The sequence below is a fragment of the Prionailurus viverrinus genome, chromosome B1 (assembly GCF_022837055.1).
Source record: "Prionailurus viverrinus isolate Anna chromosome B1, UM_Priviv_1.0, whole genome shotgun sequence".
Lineage (NCBI taxonomy): Eukaryota > Metazoa > Chordata > Mammalia > Carnivora > Felidae > Prionailurus > Prionailurus viverrinus.
Genome location: NC_062564.1, coordinates 192,771,970 through 192,794,094, shown reverse-complemented (window position 1 = coordinate 192,794,094; position 22,125 = coordinate 192,771,970). Strand labels below are relative to the sequence as shown.

General features: G+C 42.0%; 1 protein-coding gene across 5 annotated transcripts in view; it reads right to left on the bottom strand.

Moving 5' to 3' along the window:
• FAM184B (family with sequence similarity 184 member B) overlaps positions 1 to 22,125 on the bottom strand; it is a 186,884-nt gene that overhangs the window by 144,567 nt on the left and 20,192 nt on the right. For 4 of the 5 annotated variants that reach the window (XM_047855650.1, XM_047855649.1, XM_047855651.1 and 1 more), the window contains one exon: positions 5,214 to 5,340. In XM_047855650.1, coding sequence (XP_047711606.1) covers positions 5,214 to 5,340 — 127 coding nt within the window. Of the gene's footprint in view, positions 1 to 5,213; positions 6,363 to 22,125 lie in introns of those variants that run through there. The other variant, XM_047855653.1, reaches the window with a different exon arrangement.

The following is a 22,125-nucleotide window of genomic DNA, read 5'->3' as shown; positions in this document are numbered from 1 at the left end:
ATTCGGAAACAATTTCAAACTTAGGAAAAAAACTGCCAGAAGAACAGCACAAAGAACATCCCCACACCCATTCACCTGTTCTTAACATCAGTGCCCTTTGTTTTCACCTGTTCTTAACATCAGTGCCCTTTGTTTTATCGTTTGCTTTCTTTCTGTATTCTATTTTCTATATTTTATTTATAAGATAAAATGCTCTGAGAATAAGACATCACACTCGTGTCCTGGAAAGTAAGACCTATTTCAAAGTGCATTACTTCAGAATAAGGACATGTTGGTGCATAGCCACGGTATACAGTCAACTCCAGCAAATTTCACAGTGATATAAATGCTTTTACTTTCTCTATCATCAAATTCCAGTTTGTCAGTCAACTCCACTGTCTCCTCACAGCAATTTTTCCATCCAGTAGAGACTCCAGTCTAGGATCAGGCATGGCATCTAGTTGTCAGCTCACTGGTGTATATTTTTTTTTTAATTTAATTTATTTATTTTGAGGGAGAAAGAGCACGCTTGTGCGCATGCGGGGGAGGGCCACAGCGTGAGGGAAATAATCCCAATCTCCCTCGGTGGTAGCACAGAGCCTGATGTGGAGCTCCATCCCATGAACCATGAGATCATGACCTGAGCTGAAATCAAGAGCTGGTCACCCAACCCACCAAACCACCCAGGCGCCCCACCCCTGGTGTATTTTTAAAAGCTCCCCAGATGACTGTAATGTGAATCCATGTAAATGAATATTTACCACACTAATACATACTGAGTGTCTACCAGGTGCAAAGTATTGTGAATAAATTAGAGTCTATGATTTTTAAGGGACATACTATCTACAAATCAACTATAACATCAGATGGATAAATATCATGAAAGGATATTTACCAAGTCTGTGGGAGGAAACTCTAATTAAATTTAACAAGCTCACTGAGAGTCTACTATGTGCCAGGCATTGTACGAACTTCTGGAAAAACAGATGTAAGAAAAAAATAATCAATGCACAACTAGTGAATGAATGCATGGCTAATTTCAAAAGTGAGGGTTTTTTTTGTTTTTTGGTTTTTTTTTTAAATTTTTTTTTCAACGTTTATTTATTTTTGGGACAGAGAGAGACAGAGCATGAACGGGGGAGGGGCAGAGAGAGAGGGAGACACAGAATCGGAAACAGGCTCCAGGCTCTGAGTCATCAGCCCAGAGCCTGACGCGGGGCTCGAACTCCCGGACCGCGAGATCGTGACCTGGCTGAAGTCGGACGCCCAACCGACTGCGCCACCCAGGCGCCCCAAAAGTGAGGTTTTTCAAAGGCTTTTCTTGGAGCCAGTGAGACTTAATAGATAAGTAGTACTCAACTTTTAGAGATGAAGACATTTCAGGAGAGGAGACATCCAGAGGACAGTAGAGAGAAGTGAGTGACCATGGAGTAAGCAAAGAAGTGTACTTCATTGTGACTTGAGAACTGAGTGCGTGGGGTTGGATTAGGTTTTCTTGGAAAAGTAGGCTGAACAATGAAAGATGACAGAGTCGCTTTGAAACATAGTTGGGCCGTTTCTTCAAAAGTTAAACATAAACTTAACATACAATCCAACAATTCTACTCCTAGGTATCTACCTGAGTGTAATGAAAATGTGTGTCCACACAAGGACTTTGCACAGGAATGTAATGTTTGTAGAGCATTATTTATAGTAGCCCCAGCGTGGAAACAACCCAAATGTGTGCCACAGAAGGTACATATTCATGCATTGGGGTACTACTGAGCAATGAAAAGGAATGAATGACTGATACATACTACAACATGGGTTAACTTCAAAAACATTCTGCAAAGATTTAGCAACTATGTGAAAAAAGCTAGATAGAAATACCACATACTGTATCATTTCACTGAGATGAAATGTCTGGAAAAGACAAATTTATAGACAGAAAGTAGATTAATAGTTGCCTGGTGTTGGAGTTGGAATGGGGACTAACTACTAATGGGTACCTAGGACAGGTTTCTTTTTTTACATTTTTATTCATTTTTGAGAGACAGAGAGAGACAGAATATGAGCGGGGGAGGGGGAGAGAGAAGGGGAGACGCGGAACCTGAAGCAGGCTCCAGGTTCTGAGCTGTCAGCACAGAGCCAGACGTGGGGCTCAAACCCATGAACCGTGAGATCATGACCTGAGCCAAAGTCAGACACTTAACCGACTGAGCCACCCAGGTGCCCCCCTAGGATAGGTTTCTTTACAGTGATAGCAATGTCCCCAGACTGGATTATGGTTATAGAGTAACAACTCTGTACATCTACTAAAAAAGTTGAATCATACACTTACATAGATGAATTTTATAATATGTAAATTATACTTGAATAAAACTGTAAAAATTAAGAAGTTATTAAAATCAGAAAGGAAATATGAACAGTAATCTTAGAAATGAAAAATATAATTATTGAAATTCTAAAAGTTAACAGGGAGAAGAAACTCTGGACTGGATAAATTATTTAGAGAACTGGCACACAGAAGGATTGAATTAAGGAATTCACCAGGAGGCAACGCAGAGGCAAAAAAATTTTTTTTTTGAAATCACATTTCAGGATATAGATGAAGTGGCTGGCTTCCTCACTGACCTAACAGCAGTTCTAGAAAAGAGAATGTAGGCAATGACAGAGAAACAATATTTGAAGAGAAAATCATTGATAATTTTCCAGAATTAAAGAGAGCACACCAGTCCTCACCAGAAGGGACACTCACATCTAGAGAGTTCTGGTGAAACCGCTGCACGTCAAAATAAAACAAACACAAATCTTGAATACTTTCAACAGAAAGGCAGACTGTCTACAAAGGAATGAAACTTAGACTGGCAGCAGAATTTTTACCAGTGACAATCAGTACCAGAAAACAATGGGGCACCTTCATCAAGGTGCTCTGGGAAAATGACTGTTCACTAGAATTTTACACCCAAACACATTCTCACCCAACACTGAGGGCAAAATACAGTTCCAAATATACAAAGAATTCCCTCCCCCACCCAGACCCCAACAGAAAGGATTATTAAAATATGAACTTCAGCTAGAAGAAAAGCAAACCCAAAGAGAAGGCTTTGGATTTGAGGGAAAAATAGTGAGAAGAACCTGATGAAGTGTCAGTGAATTGAAATAACTCTTGACTATAAAAATGATTTTTATTTTTTTAATGTTTATTTATTTGGGGGGAGAGAGAGGGAAAGAGTGTGCAAGTGGGGGAGGGGCAGACAGAGAGAGAGGGAGAGAGGCATTACATAATAAGAATCAATATGACTTCTAATGCAAAATAGCCTTTGAGAAACATTGCCTACTATGTGCTAGGGATCGTGCTGCTTTCGTCACTGCTGTGTCTTCAGTGGTTGGCACATAATAGGTGTGCCATAAATACTACTGAGTGGAATGATCACCACATTGTATTGAAATAATCTGTTTACGTGTTTGTTCTACACAGGGGTAGGGACTCCGTCTTAGTTTTGTGCCATCAATATTCAGCACTGGGCCCGGCACACAGCAGGCACTCCATAAATTTAAATGAACTCAAGGTTCATCTCTTCCATAAAATCTCCCTGTCTCTGCCTATAATGGCTTACCCCTTGTTTCCACTTCTATAGAACTCATAATTTGAAATACCCAATTTAGCAACTGATTACACAATAGTGTCTTTTAGTTTTCTTAAACATTTTTTTTTTTTCAATGTTTATTTACTTTTGGGACAGAGAGAGACAGAGCATGAACGGGGGAAGGGCAGAGAGAGAGGGAGACACAGAATCGGAAACAGGCTCCAGGCTCTGAGCCATCAGCCCAGAGCCCGACGCGGGGCTCGAACTCACAGACCGCGAGATCGTGACCTGGCTGAAGTCGGACGCTTAACCGACTGCGCCACCCAGGCGCCCCTAGTTTTCTTTTCATATTTCAAACCTTGTTTTTCCAAAAGCATTTTGGATTCCTTACAGATAATGATGTTTTATACTGTGCCTAGCACCTTGAATCAATACTTTTTGGGGGGATGAATGTCATATTTGAGTAAATGTAGATCAGTGGTGCCAAGGTCTCAAGGGGTATCTTCATTCTCTTTTTTCAATCCTTGACTAAAGAGATCACTGTTTGGAGACGGGGTCATATGCAAAGAATGTGGACAAGTTGATGGGAGGGGCGGGAGAAGGCAGCTAGTGCCCAATTCCAAGTCTCCCTGCTGTCTTCCTTCCAGCAAAATAGAGAGGAAAATGCCTGTGAACCTACCAAAAAATGGGTGTGGGGAAGTGGAGGAAGATAGAGAAGAGAGCACGTCCCGTACACTACTGGACAGAATCTGGACCTGACCCTTCCACTAGCAGGCACGGTACTAGGAATTTATTATGAGATCAAAAGGAAACCCTGAGGCAAAAGCTACATTCTCACACTGGGAGCCTTGTATAGAAAACAGAGAGGGATGCTATTTCCAGCTATCCACAAGGCACAGAAAGGGAACCTACCACAAGGAGCTCCTAATAGGGAAGCTGTAGAGGGCTAACAAAGGCCAGTGTGGTATTTTCTTGCTGGTCTTCATAAGGAAGACATCAGGGTCTGGAGAGGTTCAATCCAGTTCCTGGGAGGAGGTAGGGGATGGGCCCGCTGACCTCCCAAGGTCTTTTGTAATCCAATAATTAATGGGGGAGCCGTACACTTCCCCACTTATGCTCTTACACACATCTGCACCCAGTTTGATAGTAAGTCCTCTGGGCTGCCTTCCAGGTCTAGTACGGTGCCAGGCAAGCTGCTGGCACTCAACAAATGGCTCAAATATTTGTTGAATGAAGGAATAAATTAATCAAGTGTTTAAATAGAGCCCGCATGACCTCCCCAGCTCTAAAGTACAATGATGAATAAAATCAGAACATTCCAGGCACGATCACTTGAGCAGAGCTGCCAAAGGAAAACAGACACACACACACACACACACACACACACGCACTTATTAAACTAGGTTTCTCACCTTGGGAACACAGACCACCTGCTCGGCACGCAGTCTGTTGGAGTTTCCTTGGCAAGGATCCTCTCAGCTGCTTTAAGGATGGTGCTTCCAGAAGGTCAAGTTACCAAGATTTAGGACCGCTCCCCTAACCGGTTGGCCTCCCAGACAAAGTTTCTGCCCGGATTCGTCCTGGGCCTCCCCTGGGTGCGTCTGCCCTCCCCCAACCTGGGGCCCCTGGACGCGCAGCTCGCCTGCCCGCAGCGCCTCACCTTACCTTGGTGAGCTGGGCGATCTTCTTGCACATTTTCACGTGCATCTCGGGATCCCAATCCATTCTCCGGTCGGTGCCACCGCGGGCATCAGCTTTGGAGCCCTGGCAAGTCCCGGACGCGTGAATTTTGCTGTTAAGGACAGAAGCCATGGCTAAAACGCGTCCGACACTCAAGGGCTCTCGCTAGTGTTCTCGCTGCCCGTGGTGTGCACGTGCGTGCGCGCGCGGGCGTGTGAGCGTGTGGGCTTCCTCCGGAGCGGTGGCACTGCAGTCCCGCCGCCCGCACCGCCGAGCGGCCCCTACTGCCCCGAGGTGTCGGCCTCTCGGCGGTTCCCGCGCCCACCCTCCCTTCTCCGGCGCTCGCTCGCTAGCTCGCTGGGTCTCTGGCTCTGCGGGCACCCGCACCCTGCGGCGACACGCCGAGGATCCGCACGTGCCGCTAGTGACCCGCGCGCCGCTCTCCCGCCCGTGCGGGTTTCGCCTGCAACAGAAGTGCTTCCGCGACGAGGAGCCGCTGGCCTTGGAGAGGTTCGCGCTGGCCCCGCGCCGGCCTCTCGGACACGTGGGTGGCGCAGGGCTCTGGACTCAGCAGCGACTGCCCCCGCCGGCGGTGCGCATCCCAAGCCAAGGGAGAACCAGAGCCGGCCTCAGCCTCGGGCAGCCGGGGCGCGCGGTCTGGGAAGGGGCCCTCGGCGATGTTCTCCGGGGCGAACGGGTGGCGAGGGACCGGGCAACCTTGATGGGCGCGCTCAGCCGGAGGCTCTGGAGCCTCGGAGCTCGGCGCTGAAGGCGGAGATGGGGGCGGGATATAGAGAGAGGGGCAGGGAGGTAAAGAGCAAGTCGCGCGGTTGCAAGGAGGTACCGGGACCAGGGCGCACTGTGCGGGCCCCAGCGGGGGCTGCGGGTGGCAATCCCCCTTCCCCCATCTTGGGGAGGAGCCCGGACGTTGCGGGAGGATTGCCGGAGATCACCGAACAAAGGGAAGAAGCCAAAGGGGCGGCCGAGGAGCTGGTGACAGAAATCTGGGAAGAGAAAGCGCGGAACGCGTAGTACCAGAAGCCGCAGGAGCGAAGAAGGAAAGTCTCAGAGAGATAGAAACGATGGTAGCAGGTGTGGGAAAGGAGGAAGCAAAGAGGAATGGGGTAGTTGAGTAACAGATGGAGCTGAAAGTCTAAGTACACAGAGCCCAGTGAAAGGGAAGTGACTCATCCCTCTCCACACTCTTGGCCACTGGCCAACTGGAGGCAGATCTTGTCACGATTTCGAGCTTGTGCCTTTTTGTTTGTTGAATGTAAGAGTTAGCGGCCAAATTTCTTTGTGACTTGCTTTCTCTGGTTTCAAACAGTGGGCTTTGGGGAAAGTGATAGCACCCTCATCAGATTTTCCTAACATATGAATAATAGCGTCAACATAATAAGCAATTTTCATGGTTAATACATTTTATTTTAGAAACTGCCTTATATCAAGACTTTTAATAATCTTGACAAAGCAAGCAAGCTTCCAAATGGTTTCAGAAATCACAATCCCATCCCTCTACACCACAGATAACCATACCCCTTTTTATAGATAAGGGAATAGATCCAGAAAATTTGTACAGTCAGGCAGTTGCAAAAGTAGCCCAGTTGTGTCTGAAACCAACATATTCCTCTTCTAAATTCCTTACTTTAACCCCAGTATACTACACTGGGTAGGAATGGCCAATCTGGGTTTTGGGCTCCTAGTATATTATCTTAGATTCCCTCTCCAAGGCAACATCTTAGTTTCCGATTCATTTAGAAAACACAATGCCTGGATCAGAATCACTGCCAATGTGGGACCCAAGGAATTTAACAAAAATCCCCTACCCCTGGACAAGCAGAGCAAGACTAACTCCATTTTGTGCTACACCCACCATCTCATGTATAACCCCCACATGACCTCCTTATTGCTTTAAGACACTCCCCCACCCTAGTCAAGCCGCTGAGCACACCCTTACTGGAAACCGGCTCATATAGGAATATGGAACCCCTAACCGCCAAAGAACATAAACCCCGCCTTTTGCCCGCCAAACTTGCGCACCAATTCTGACCAGAGTGATAGGCTAGTTCAAACAGTTACTATAAGGTAAATTGTAATTCAATTGGCCACCTGCGTGTGGACTGGGATGACTATGCAACTTTCTGTGTGTGTGTTACAATCTCATTGGCCACTGGCCCCTATAAAACTGCTAGGCCTCTTAACCTAGGGGTCCAAGTCCCTGCTCTGCTGTGTTGGGTATACTTGGGCCCAAGCTCGAGCTTGCAAATAAACCCTCGTGCGTTTGCATCAGTATCGGCTCCTTGGTGATCTCTCAGATTCGAAATCGGGGGCATTACACCAGGAGACTGACACAGATTTCCAGCCTTAAGCTAGACTCCCAGAGTCAAAATACTTGGAGTTGAGGGTCCAGGAATCGACATTTTACACAAGTTCCCTTTAGAGTAGTTTCTGCAGGATCTTATTACACATTAAATTTTATGGGAATTCCACCACTGTGTAAACTCAAGGGAAATTAGCCTTTTTAGTGCAAAACTTTACCAAAAGTTGTGCACCATTTCGGAAAGTCACATCAACAATGGCCACATGACTCATGGTATTTCATTGCCAGTGCAACATCCTTGTACTATATTTGACACATTCATGGGGGGGTTTACCTATATGTGCAAGCATCTGAATACTATATGATACCATAAGGTTAATCATATCAGAGCATGTCTATATTGAAATATATATGACTTAATTATAATTATTTTCCTTTTATTTCTCCTTTATATTACTGTCAAGGAATTATATTGATTTTAAAAATGTGTGTACTAATTTTAATTTTTTTATGTTTATTTAATTTTGAGAGAGAGAGAGAGAGCACGAATGGGGAAGGGGCAGAGAGAGAGGGAGAGAGGGAGACACAGTATCCAAAGCAGGTTCCAGGCTCTGAGCTGTCAGCACAGAGCCCAACGTGGGCCTGAACCCACCAACTACGAGATGACCACCTGAGCTGAAGCTGCCGCTTAACCGGCTGAGGCACCCAGGCACCCCTAAAATGTGTGTACTAATTTTTAAAATTATCTCTGAACTTCAGTATAGTAACATGAACATTATAAAGAAAAGTGACACTGGGTCTGAATAGGATTGAGCATCACTCCTGTAGATGATCATATACACACTAAAGTTTAGTAATACTGCAATGTAACCACAAGTTTTACTTATTTAAATATGATCATGTCTAGGGCCCCAAATATTTTTCCAGTAGGATATATTATACTTTCAACTTTATAATGGAAGACTGGGAAAACCTCAGATTCCCTTATCAGGCTTTGTTGGACCACAGCTGCTGTAAGGAAGTTACCATAGCTGACCTGTCTTGGAAAGAGTCCTCTGCAGCTGCTGGGATTTGCTAGTGCTATGATTAGTAGGTCTTTCACACTATCAGGAATGAAAGAGAGGGCAGAAGAGAATTAAGCACTGTATCACATATGGGGTGTGTATGTGGGGAACAATTATTAGACCACTAACATGATCTTGGCATTGTACTATGCTCTTGGCACATGTTCTTACTTCCTCTAAGGTACTTATTATTATTGTCATTCTACAGACTATGAAGTTAAGGGAGGCTAAGCACCCAATTTTATACAGCTAGTAATGGATCTGGGTCTGATTTTGAAGGCTATTTTTCCCAGAGCACGATGTTGGCAATATGAAATTCTTAAAGCCATAATTGATTTTTCTTTCTTTAGATTGTAAAAATATAAGCTTCTTACAGTAGTCTTTGCCTAAAAAAAAAAAAAAAGACCCTCGCCTGTAATAAGACAAAATATAAGAAGCAGGCAAAAAATTACCCCAAATTCTACATTTAGAGAAAATAACTATTAATATTTTAGAGAAGATTCTTGTAGATGTCTCTCTGCACACATCTAAAAAATGTTATGTTCATATATGCAGTTTTAAAACATAAGTGGGATACTGTACATAATGTTTTTGAACCCTATTCACTCAACAAAAAATATACATCTTCTTCCTCTTTTGGCAAGAAAGATCTACAATCCCATGTTTAACAACCAGTACTCCGTTGTATACAAAATATCCTATTTATCCTATCCCCTATTGAAAAAAAATTTATATTTTAAGCAAAATGTTTCCTGTATGTTCCTATTTGCTGTGTGTATTTTCTGTACTGAGAATATTCAATTGTGTCCTAAAGGACAGGAGAAACAAAAAGGATATATGATATTCATCTGTTAAGTATAATAGGAAAAACAAATAGCTTAAATTGTTAAGAAGTGTTAAGTACAGAAAGTATACTGTAAGACACGATTAAGAGAATGGAATGTATATAAAAAGGATGGCACAAACAAGAGTATTACTGAAAATGATGGGAAGGCCAAGTTGTCAAGTAAGATGATACCAACTTCGGGTCAATAGCTACGTTATCCCCTCAAATGCCTTTCGTTGTTGACACCCATTCTGGCCCCATGAATGTTCTGTCCAGAAAAAGATAAAAAACATGGCTCTCAGCAGACCTCTAACCAGGCATACTTGTCCCTGCACATTTCTGATAGAAGCACTTATCGGCTCTAGGCACCCTCTCTCTGCTGAGCCCCCTTTTCATTTTCAGCTGTTGCCCTTTTAAGTGCACTATCAGAAGTGAAGGTTGATGCAGCAGACGGTACATAACACTGCATGACACAGGGTTCAGGTAATAAGGTCCTCCCAGCTCCCTGGCACCTTATCCTCAATGTCTTCACCTTCACCGTACTTTCCAGCTGACTTCTACTGAAAAGTGATTCAGTAAACCTTGTGATTTGAGCACCTTAATTTGGGCTGTGGAGCTTCCTGTCCATGACATATGGGATAGTGTATTTGGAGGCTACCACTGCATCGAGATAACTTCCTACATGACATCATACATGGATCTTTGCATACATGTGCAAATATTTCTATAGGAATAAATCCTCATAAACCAATTTCAATAGGTCAGCAAATTTTAAATGTTGGTATATATTGCTATACTGTTCTCTTGAAGTTATTCCAACTTATACTCTCATTAATAGGGCACAAGGGGTGCCTGGGTGGCTCTGCCAGTTGGGTGTCTGACTCTTGATTTCAGCTTGGGCCACGATCCCAGGGTTGTGGGATTGAGCCCCGCATCGGGCTCTACACTGAGCATGGAGCCTGCTTGGGATTCTCTATCTCCTTTTGCCTCTCTCCCCCTCTTGTGCACACTCTCCCCGCCCCGCTAAAATGAAAAAAAAAAAAATTTTTTAAATAGTGCACAAAATGAGTGTTTTCCCATACCCTTGCTGAAATTAGCAGCTTTTTTTTTTAAGTTTATTTATTTATTTTGAGAGAGAAAAGGAAAGAGAGCAGGGCAGAGGAGAGAGAAGGGGAGAGAGAAGAAAAAATGAAAAAAAATTTTTTTTAAATAGTGCACAAAAATACAGTGTTTTCCCATACCCTTGCCGAAATTAGCAGCTTTTTTTTTAAGTTTATTTATTTATTTTGAGAGAGAAAAGGAAAGAGAGCAGGGCAGAGGAGAGAGAAGGGGAGAGAGAAGAAACCCAAGCAGGCTCCACACTGCCAGCTCAAAGCTGGCTCTATCCCGTGAGATCATGACCTGAGCCGAAATCAAGGGTCGGATGAGCCACCAACTGAGCCACCCAGGGGCCCCACACTAGCAGCTCCTGATCTTCAAATATCTTCCATTTTAATACGTAAAGCGTGTCTCTCCCTACACACCATTTCTGTGAACATTAGTAGGGCTATTGGAACACCTTTCCACAAATTGATCAGTTGTTGGAATTAAACCTTTTTTCATTGTTTTCATGGGGCTTTCTTCCTTATGTTGGAATAATTTTCTAGGCCCAAGTTGGAGTGCCCAGAGTGCCACATCTGCCAACTGAAACTTAAATACCTTTTGTGTCCTTGTAAATTTTTTGCCTGACCAGAATCAGTATATGCAGTGAGCCAAGCCTCAAACCCCAAGCCAATTCTGGGCCCTGGGCTTATTTCCTGTTCCTCCTCACTCCAGACGGGTTGACTCTGTGGTCCCAGCCAATCAGGTGTTTTCCCTTTTTCTCCTCCTTGTTCTTTATCCGTTATCCTACAAAAGCTTCCTGCCTTCTATCCTATTTTGTAGTCTCTGAACACAGACTGTCCACTTTTGTTGAAGGTAAAAGAAAGTAATTGCATCCTAAATGAGACTGGTTGTTTGGAGTGAAGTAGCTTGGGACAAAATCTGAATGCAAAGGAAAGTTGTAGAAGGTTCGTGAAGGGAAATCTTTGGAAAAGAATTTTATGTGTGATCAGGATAGACTAAGATTGAGATGAATGGATTTTAAAAGTATAGTGGTGTAAGGTTGAAGTTCCCACTTTTCTCTCTGTTCAAAACACAAAATTTTCTTGGACTGTTGATCTGCTCTTTTTTTTTTTTAACATTTATTTATTTTTGAGAGACAGAGTGAGACAGAGCATGAGTGGGGGAGGGGCAGAGAGAGAGGGGGGGGACACAGAATCCGAAGCAGGCCCCAGCCTCTGAGCTGTCAGCACAGAGTCCGATGTGGGACTAGAACTCACAGACTGCGAGATCATGACCTGAGCTGAAGTCGGACCCTTAACTGACGGAGCCACTGAGGGGCCCCTGATCTGCTCTTGATAAGAAAATATAAACAAAGTTTTTTTCTCTTTTGTCTGCCGGGAAAACCAAAGCTTGTATATTTGTCTTTTTCAGGTCTTTGATTACTTAGTTAAAACTTCTCAATGTTAAAGGAGCTTAGCTTTGCTAACAACTATATAATCCTACATATTTGCTTTTGAAATCTTATTGCCATCTTGGTTAAATAAATAATTTAAAGTCTTGAGATTTGTAATGATCTGTAATCCTAGTTAGGATGTGCTTTATAACTTTCTAAGGTTTTAACAGACTTTCAACATTTAAATTGTAAAAGAAGTCTTTGTGACCAATTAGGCTTTTTTATCTGGTGCTAAGTTACTTGGAAAAGAACTTTCAAATAATGGTAAACCTTAGGTTGTACTGCATGGGTAAATGTTATAACTGCTCAAATATATACGCAATTCCTAAAGTTTTAATGTTCTGGGATAAGGTCCTGACCGATATTCTTATTATGGAAGTGTTATGTTTCATAAAAATCACTGAATTTCCTTGTCATTTGCATCATTATGAACTCTTATCAGATCTTTAACAATGTCCATTTCTGAGATTTTTGTCACTAATAGTTTTGTACTTAGGCTGTAACAAAATGTGTTTTATCTTCAAGGAGATTCATAAAAAGGACTTTTAGGACAAATACAGGTATTTGACATCTTTAAGATTAATACTAAAATGGGTTAGAATTTCCAGAACTAAAAAGTTGCATCCAAACTGAACAAGAATTAGGAACATGGGACTAATGAACTGAGGAAGATTATAGTTTTGTGATTCTTGTTGGAAATACTGCTGGTTCTCTAATGTCTGTTCTTCTATATTAAGGAAACTTTCTCTTAAGATATCTATGATATACAGAAATGTGATAAAATGTTCATTTGTAAACTGAAGCAAAAGATAACTCTTTTCTTTACCTAAACCCTCCAAAATTCAAGAAGTCTCAGTGAGTATTCTTCCAGCAATCATTCTTATTTGCATAAGTTCAGTAAAAATCTATTCTCCTTGTAACAAGACACGACTGAAAATGCTGATTATTTTACCAAGGCTGGAATGTCATCTTTGAGAGTGATATGCACAGACTCAGATATGACCAGACAGCTTTAAGGAACTAAGGTTGACTTTATGAAACATGGAGCCATAGAGCCCCTTGGAAATGTTGGCCTGATATATTGCTTACAGAGTTCCCAGCAGCCTTACCAGGTGAGTAAAGAATGTTACTTCCTGGCAGGTGCAGGAACCTCAGGATATCTTGGGGACCTGGTGAAGAGGAATTTGCCCAAATCTACAGGTATTGCAGGCATGTCTGATGGCAAGTATTTGGCTTGGCTTCTGGTCTGGAGAGGCTACTAAAAGTTCAATCTGGTGATTCCTTATAAAAAGTTCCAACAAAGCAAACTTTAAAAGATGTATATGATCTATCACTATTCTTGCTGAGCTTATGTAGATAATCAGGCCAAGTTTATTAAAACTGGACTTGTTTTACAAGCAAATCAGTATTGATTTGGCTATCTCTGGAAATGAGGGTTTTTAGAGAGAAAAACTATGTTTCAATAACACACATTCATGGATGTTAAATTCTAGTTCTGATTGTCTTTAAACGTTTATTATCTGCCTAAGCTGGACAACTTGAGGTAAACTTAAGAGATACTGTCACGATAGCACAAGTATGGACAATTTTCTTGTTATTTTGTGGAGATAGTAACAGGACCCTATGGGTATATTATTTAAACAACTGGAAAATGGGATGAACTCACCCAACAACTGTATATGAAAAACCTTTACTCACTGTAGATCTATCAATAGATAAAGACTATAACGCTTTATTAAGTTATTCACTTGAGGCCAGATTAATTAATAAATCTCTAAATCCTTCCTAAACCTGAACTGACAGTTCCTAGAAACCTACCCCATATAAACCCAGGATACCTGGTTTAATGAAAGGATTGAAAGTCCAAAATAGCAGGGAATTTCATTCCAAAATGGAAGGGACCCTACTGGGTCATATTTTGTACTCCCACTGCAAGAAACTTAGAGGGGCATTTTTCATGGGCTCCTGTATCCAAAATAAAACCTGTATCCCCATAACAGGAAACGAATGAGTAAACTAATGTGTCTTCTTATTCCTGTGACCCTGTAGAAGACTGCAAACTTCTCTTAGGCCGGTTGTACCTTTCTTTTTCATTCTCCTTTCCCCAATTTATATGGACAATTCCTTCTTACAATGGGCCATTCAAAAGGATCACCACAGACATTTAAATTACAAACCAGAAAAACCCATCTGACCTGCTGCCTGGTCCCACTCCCATCTAAGGATGCTTCAAGCCTGACATCCAAAAAATCTCACTGGCAGACACCGGGTTTGTAATTTGCTGTAACCATTAAACTGTATTTTTCTTGTTTCCATAAAAACACCTCTTATTAATTACCCGATTGTTCACTAAACAAAACAGAGTCTATATGATGGCTAAACACCACCTGTTACACAGTTTAGGCCTTAAATGACTCTCGAAATAACATTACATTATTAAATACTAAAATAACTCAAATGCATAAAATAGTTCTACAAAATAGAATGGCATTAGATGTTTTAACTGCTGCACAACGTGGAACTTCGACTCTCATAAAAACAAAATGCTGTGTATACATTCTATATTACCACAAAAATATTTCTGGATTTTAACTGATATGAATTCTCAAATTGGTGCTTTAAACAATCCCTCTCTTACTCTTAAATATGGAGAACAAACAGAGGGTTACTGGAGGGGTTGTGGGAGGGGGATGGGCTAAATGGGTAAGGGGCATTAAGGAATCTACTTCTGAAATCATTGTTGCACTATATGCTAACTAATTTGGATGTAAATTAAAAAAAAATTATATCGGGGCGCCTGGGTGGCGCAGTCGGTTAAGCGTCCGACTTCAGCCAGGTCACGATCTCGCGGTCCGTGAGTTCGAGCCCCGCGTCAGGCTCTGGGCTGATGGCTCAGAGCCTGGAGCCTGTTTCTGATTCTGTGTCTCCCTCTCTCTCTGCCCCTCCCCCGTTCATGCTCTGTCTCTCTCTGTCCCAAAAATAAATAAATAAATAAACAAACAAATAAATAAATAAATAAATAAATAAAATTATAAAAAAGTATAAAAAAACAAACAATCCCTCTCTTTAATGATTGGTTTAACATCTAGACTACAGATTTTTGACAGCTACCAAAGGACTTTCATTTGAGCTAATCTTTGTAGTTATTCTAATTATGTTTTGCTGTTTTCTCCCATGTCTCTCTGCCTGGTCCCAAGATTCCATCACTGCAATAACTTCAAGCCAACAGATGATCCTTTCTACTCAAGGAGGTCCACGTTGGATCCAGCTGTCTCTGCCATTTGTAACTCTCCTGTATGTTTCTCAACTGATCAATATTGACCCATAGGTAGGGACAACTCTATGCCCTTGCTTAGCAGGAAGAAGCTACAGAAGACAAGACCTTCCACCTTCAGCAAACTTCAAGATTTAAGGGTCAAAATTGTTTATGGGGGATATGATGAGGAGTATAACACAAGCTGAAGGCAAAGTACAAGCTAGCAACCCCAACCCCCACCCCCCACCATCCCGGTGGACTATGTGTGATATTCCTTGGACACTCCGGGCTACCCAAGAACAAAGGAAAGGGGTTTAAGTACTTGCCATGGTGATGTGGGAAACTAAGGCAAGTGAAAAATTAAATTCCCTTACTGCCTATAGCCCATTGACAAGTCCTTGAGACTGGCATAGTGACCTCCCTCTAGGAGCTCAGCTGCCTCGATGATGACACTTTGCTAGGGGCAAAAGGGAATCTTGGCTTAATATTATCCTGACCACCCGCCCTCCCACCCGCCCCCCCAGGATCCTGTGAGTATCCTTAAACACATAAAAATTCCTTTGCAAACCTTCTTTATCTTTAACCTCCGAGTATACGTTGTCAATCATACTCCGGGCTTATGGCCTGCTGATATACATCTGAGGGGTCTCATGACTGAGGTTTTACTAAACAGTAATACATGACGTTTTCTTAACAACAGCTAGCCCCTCAAGGTCCTGGAAACCTTGCTTCCAAAATTCCTTAGAGACTTGCACTGTCCCTAACCCCCTCCCAAAGTGAAGGTATATCATGAGTCACTCTTCACCACCTGAGTGCAGCTCTTTCTGCCCACAGGTCCTGTCCCTGTGCTTTAATAAAATCACCTTTTTGCACCAAGATGTCTTCCAGAGTTCTTTCTTGGTCGTTGGCTCCGAACCCCAAACCATCACCCCAAAACCCCATCAGTTTCTCCTAGTAATTCTATGGTTTCTTTCTTTCTTTTTATGTTTATTAAATTTGATCTAGCTGTGATTTATGTTCATATATGGAGTGAGGTTGAACTACAGACTTGTTTTTCCAGATGGGTAAGCAATTGTCTCAACGGGTATTGAATAATTCATCTTTACCACACTGATAATCTAAGTGCTGCCTTAGGTGAGCTCTTCAGTAGAAATTTACTAATCTTTTAGCCTTTGCTTAGTAATTTTATTTCCTTATCAGCTAAGTAGCATGGGTAACTTGATTATTATCACTACCAATATATTTCTACTACTCATCTAAAACCAAGATCACATTCTTATTTATTTCACTTAACCCCTTTATGTAGAAGGCTTATTCTGCTTATTCCTACCGTTAAAAGGAAAACCACAGGTCCAAAATGGCGTTACTTAGGTCAAGTCACCAAACCAGGGGTTAATGCCTAGTGTAAGTGCGGTTTCAATCTCCCCCATAAATGTAGTCCTAACTGGTCAGTCAGGAATTTGTTTATAAGAACAAATAAAGTAATCTGTCACAAAGGAAGATGAGGTAATCTGCATGATGACATCCTCTGCCATTCCCCCCAAAGGGAAAGTGACCTTTCTGGGAAGAATCCTTTCTTTCTTTTGCTAATAGCTTCTTTGCCTCCTCACCCTCTTTCCTATAAAAACCTTCCATTTTGTAGTACAACTCCTTGATGCTCCCTCTACTTACTTGACAGGATGCTGCTCGATTCATGAATTGCTTTAAAAAGCCAATTAGACCTTCAAATTACTCTGTTGAATTTTTTTTTAAATTTTTTTAATGTTTATTTATTTTTGAGAGAGAGGCAGACACAGAATCCAAAACAGGCTCCAGGCTCTGAGCTGTCAGCACAGAGCCCAAAGTGGGGCTCGAATTCACAAACTGTGAGATCATGACCTGAGCCAAAGTCAGACGCTCAACTGACTGAGCCACCCAGGTGCCCCTCGGCTTAATTTTTTTTTTAACACTACTCATCTTTCAGACTGGCTTGCAAGTCCCTAAAATATGTGCTCGAGGCTGTGCATTTCTGTATAGCATCTAGATAATATTTTTAAAAGCTAAAAGTTCTCTGTTGGGGTGCCTGGGTGGCTCAGCTGGTTAAGCGTCCAACATTGGCTCAGGTCATGATTCCACGGTTCTTGGATTTGAGCTCTATATCAGGCTCTGTGCTGACTGTGCGGAGCCTGCTTAGGATTCTCGCTCTCAGTCTCTCTCTCTGCTCCTGCCCCACTTGTGCTCTCTCCTCTCTCTCAAAATAAATAAACTTAAAAAAATAAATTTATTTGTCAAATATCTCCCCCCACCCCCCTTTTGAGGGAAGAATGTAAGAAATGAACACACAGCTTGAACTGGGACTATGCCTTTGTTATAATCCTCACACACATTGATTAGTACCAGGGTGTCCATAAAGGTAGTGTAGAGGCCACTGTTAGGCAATAAGCTTGAGCAATGGAAACCTGAGTAAGGTAAAAGGGCACACAGTGACTACAGAGTTGACTGGAAACAGCCTCATTTAGCGATCCACCTTAGGCCCTAACTGACCAATTATAACCAGGCATAGTTACAGAAAAAGGGAACCTTCTGTACATTCCCCTACCTCCTCACCCTGCCCTGTAAGTGTAGCCCCTCACCACCACCTGGTGGCAGACAGTCTATCCTTTGCTGTCCTGCCTGCCGCTCCCTTGTTGTGTATTCAATAAACTTTTATCTCTTTGGTTCTGACTTGGGTGCATTCTTTTATTGGCCCAGCCACCTGACTCTCCGCCTCCAATCAGATCGGGATGCCCCACGGGTAGCCTGGAATGAGGTCTTCTGTATCATCTCCACAGGAAGAAAATAAAGACAAAATCCCTTGTCAGGAAATGACAAGACTTATGCTGAACTTACAGTAATATCAACATAACACCACGGGACACGCCATTTTGGAATAAAATGGTTTGGGACAATATTATAGCCAGATTATATTGTTGTGCGGTCATGGAGTGAAAGGGTCAAGAAAGAATTCTTGAGACATTGTATGGTGCAACTTAGTAAGTTTATTTAAGTAAGAAAGGTAGGGACAGGACCCCCTGGGCAGAAAAGAGCTGCACTTTTGCTGTATGAAGGTGGTGATTATATGCTTAGTGCTCAAAGGGGAGGGGACGTACAGGGAGTATTAGATCATAAATGTCTTCTTCAGATTTCTACTCATAAAACTACTTTTTTTTTTTTTAACGTTTATTTATTTTTGAGACAGAGAGAGACAGAGCATGGACGGGGGGGAGGGTCACAGAGAGAGGGAGACACAGAATCCGAAACAGGCTCCAGGCTCTGAGCGGTCAGCACAGAGCCGGACGCGGGGCTCGAACCCACGGACCGTGAGATCATGACCTGAGCCGAAGTCGGACGCTTAACCGACCGAGCCACCCAGGCGCCCCTCATAAAACTACTTTTGAAAGATTTCTCTGGTGTTTACCATTCAGTTAGATATTAACTATTGGTGAGATATATAGTAAGTCATGACACCCTTTAAGAAAGTAGCAACCAGCCTGTAATTTGATCCTTATTGGAACTATATAGCCTATAGATCAGCCTTCTGGGCTAAAGGTGAACACTTTTGTGCTTCTATCCCTCATCAACATTAATATTAGTATGAACACCATGCGCTCCATACGGTTCTGGAAACAGCCTGTGGGAACTGAGTCCAGGAACTCTAGCATTGGTAGTTTTTTTTTTTTTTCTTCATCTTCCTACCTTAAAATTGCATTAGTGGTAACAAAGGTGTGAAACACAGGGATAAAAGAGTAGAGTACTTCACTTAAGAGTAGTTCATGGCAGAAGTGGTCTTTTCAATACCTGAAATATTAACCAATTTGCAAAGTACATTGGACATTGCCTTAGGGTAAACAGGTAGGAAGTGAATACTGTTGCCTTTCTGGTCTTTTTCTAGAGTTCAAAGAGAATTAAACAGTAGAACTCTCCAACACTCAAAAAAGGAAAGGAACTGATGCTTTTTAATTCTCTTTGTAACAGCAATAGAGTGCTCAGCACTCAATGGAAACTCAAATGTTTTTAACTGAGTTATGTATCCGTAATATGACTGACCCGTATATGGTCGAATATTTCAATGTAGCAATTTCTCAATTTCTCTTTTTGGAACTCACTACTTTTTTTCTCCCCTTAAATCATCTATGGTGTTTCTGCAATAAATTTCCAAGTATTGTCTAGAGTATTTACATGGATTTATAACTTTTTTTTTTTTTAAGTAAGCTCTACGCCCAACATGGAGTTTGAACTCAGGACCCTGAGTATTTCAGTCTCCTCATAGAAGAAATTTTGATTTAGTAGGTATGAGTAAGGCATTTAAATAACCACTTCAGTGATGCTGTTGTGGATGGTACCAGGTCCCACTTTGAAAATTGAAAATTGCCATTAAAGGCTCTAACAAACCTTGTCAGTTCCTTCTAGGTCTTGCTTTATAATGTCCTTCTTGTCTTTTCTCCTATTTCAAACCTGTCATCCACCAAGTTTCAGCTCAGATCACGCTTCTGAGGCAGGTTTGACCTGACTATTCCAGTCAGAGATGCTCTCTCTGAGCTCCCATGGCAATCAATATATAAGGGACATTCAAAAATGAAAAAAATGAAGTCTCTTTCCCACCTGTTTCTAGTCACTGGTTCGACTTCCAGAGGCAACAAATTCTCTTTCTGTATGAACATATAAAGTATGTATGTATTATTTTCTGACCCATTTTATGCTTGCTACTATACTGAATGAAGAACATGGCTTCCTACACTGTACCCACTCCACATTCCTTATCTTTATTTTATCAGAATTCCAATAGTAACTGTTTAACATTGTAACTATATAAATATGGTTCGTGGGCCAAAGTGTGACCAGGATTACTCCTACTTTCTTTTACAACCCCACACCCCCCCACTTCTAAGTCACTAACTGCTTAATTAATTTTGTGTTGGCTCAATATTCAGCAAAAATCTGTTGTTAGGTGTTGGCCTTACCCTTTGGAAGGCTGAATATCTAACTTTCTTCTTTAATATCATTTTTGGCAACCCTCAAATTATGCTAGATCAATGATAATGGTTCTATTTTCAGGTAGACATCATATCTCTTCAGATTAACAATGTCTGCAACGTTAACCAGACAAGTATGCTAGTTATGGTGATACTAATTGCTAAAATAAACTCATATTTCACTGTCTTAACACCGGAAAGGCTGTTTTTTTTGGTCACAATAAACTCTGAGTTACTGGTCTTTAGACCCCCCCCCCCCCCCCCCCTGCCTTTCCTGTCTAAAGTGAATCTGTGGCTGGCTCTTTCCCTCTGTGCTCCATCATCCCCTAGGACCTCACTGTCATCCTCATTCAGCCAGCAAAAGGTAAAGAGAACATAGAGAAGGTATACCCAATTCTAAAATACCCTGGACTGGAAGTGACACAACAATTCTGTTGTCATTCCTTTGGCAAGAACTGACACCAAAGGCACAGCCAAAGATATAAGGGTCTGGGAAATAAAATTCCTGCTTGGGTAGCAATTGCTCAAAAGATCTCCATACTGTGAAAAGGGGAACACACAATCTGATGGGCACATAATATTCTACCGCAAATCATTCAGACTTACTGTTCATATCTGAACATTCACTTGTAAATAAAGGTAAATATTTGGGATATAAACTGAAGTGCAAAAAAATCTCACAAAAATGTAAGCTGATGAAAGTACAAAGTTGTGTCTGTTTTGCTGACTGCTGAAGTCCCAGTGTTTAGAATAGTACTTGGCACTTGGAAGGTGCTCAATAAATATCTGCTGAATATTCAACTGAATGAATGTGATTTATGTGCCAAATTCTATTAGTCAGCCAAAATATTAATGTGAATGTATTTTGAAAGTGCAACAAATTATTGATTGTGAAAACTGTTAAATTTATTTATTTATTTTTTAAATTTTTTTTTCAACGTTTATTTATTTTTGGGACAGAGAGAGACAGAGCATGAACGGGGGAGGGGCAGAGAGAGAGGGAGACACAGAATCCGAAACAGGCTCTAGGCTCTGAGCCATCAGCCCAGAGCCCGACGCAGGGCTCGAACTCACAGACCGCGAGATCGTGACCTGGCTGAAGTCGGACGCTTAACCGACTGCGCCACCCAGGCGCCCCGAAAACTGTTAAATTTATGTGCAGAAGCAGATATTGAGAAATTTCTTATAGTTGAATAACAGGAAAATGGATGGTAAGAATATTAGATTAGCTAACATCTAGAAGAATATCTTAAACGCATAAAAACATTTAAAACAGTACATGGCAGGGGCGCCTGGGTGGAGCAGTCGGTTAAGCGTCCGACTTCAGCCAGGTCACAATCTCGTGGTCCGTGAGTTCGAGCCCCGCGTCAGGCTCTGGGCTGATGGCTCGGAGCCTGGAGCCTGTTTCCAATTCTGTGTCTCCCTCTCTCTCTGCCCCTCCCCCATTCATGCTCTGTCTCTCTCTGTCCCAAAAATAAATAAAAAACGTTGAAAAAAAAATTAAAAAAAAAATAAAACAGTACATGGCAGAATAACAAATACATTTATTAGTAATTCCAGTAGTTACAGAATTGGTATACTAACATTCAAAATTTTAAGCAAATAATTGCATTAGATTTTTAGTTATTTTTTGCCACTTAGATAATTAATTTTCAAGAAAAAGTTTAATTTGGGAATTCTTCAGTCTTTTGAGGATAGCTTAAAAACACAATGTCAAGGGGCACCTGGGTGGCTCAGTCGGTTGAGCGTCTGACTCGATTTCAGCTCAGGTCATGATCTCACTTGGTGAGATAGAGCCCTGCATAGGACTCTGCACTGACAGCACGGAGCCTGCTTGAGATCCTTTCTCCCCCTCTCTTTCTCTGCCCCTTCCCTGCTCAGGCTCTCTCTGTCTCTCAAAATAA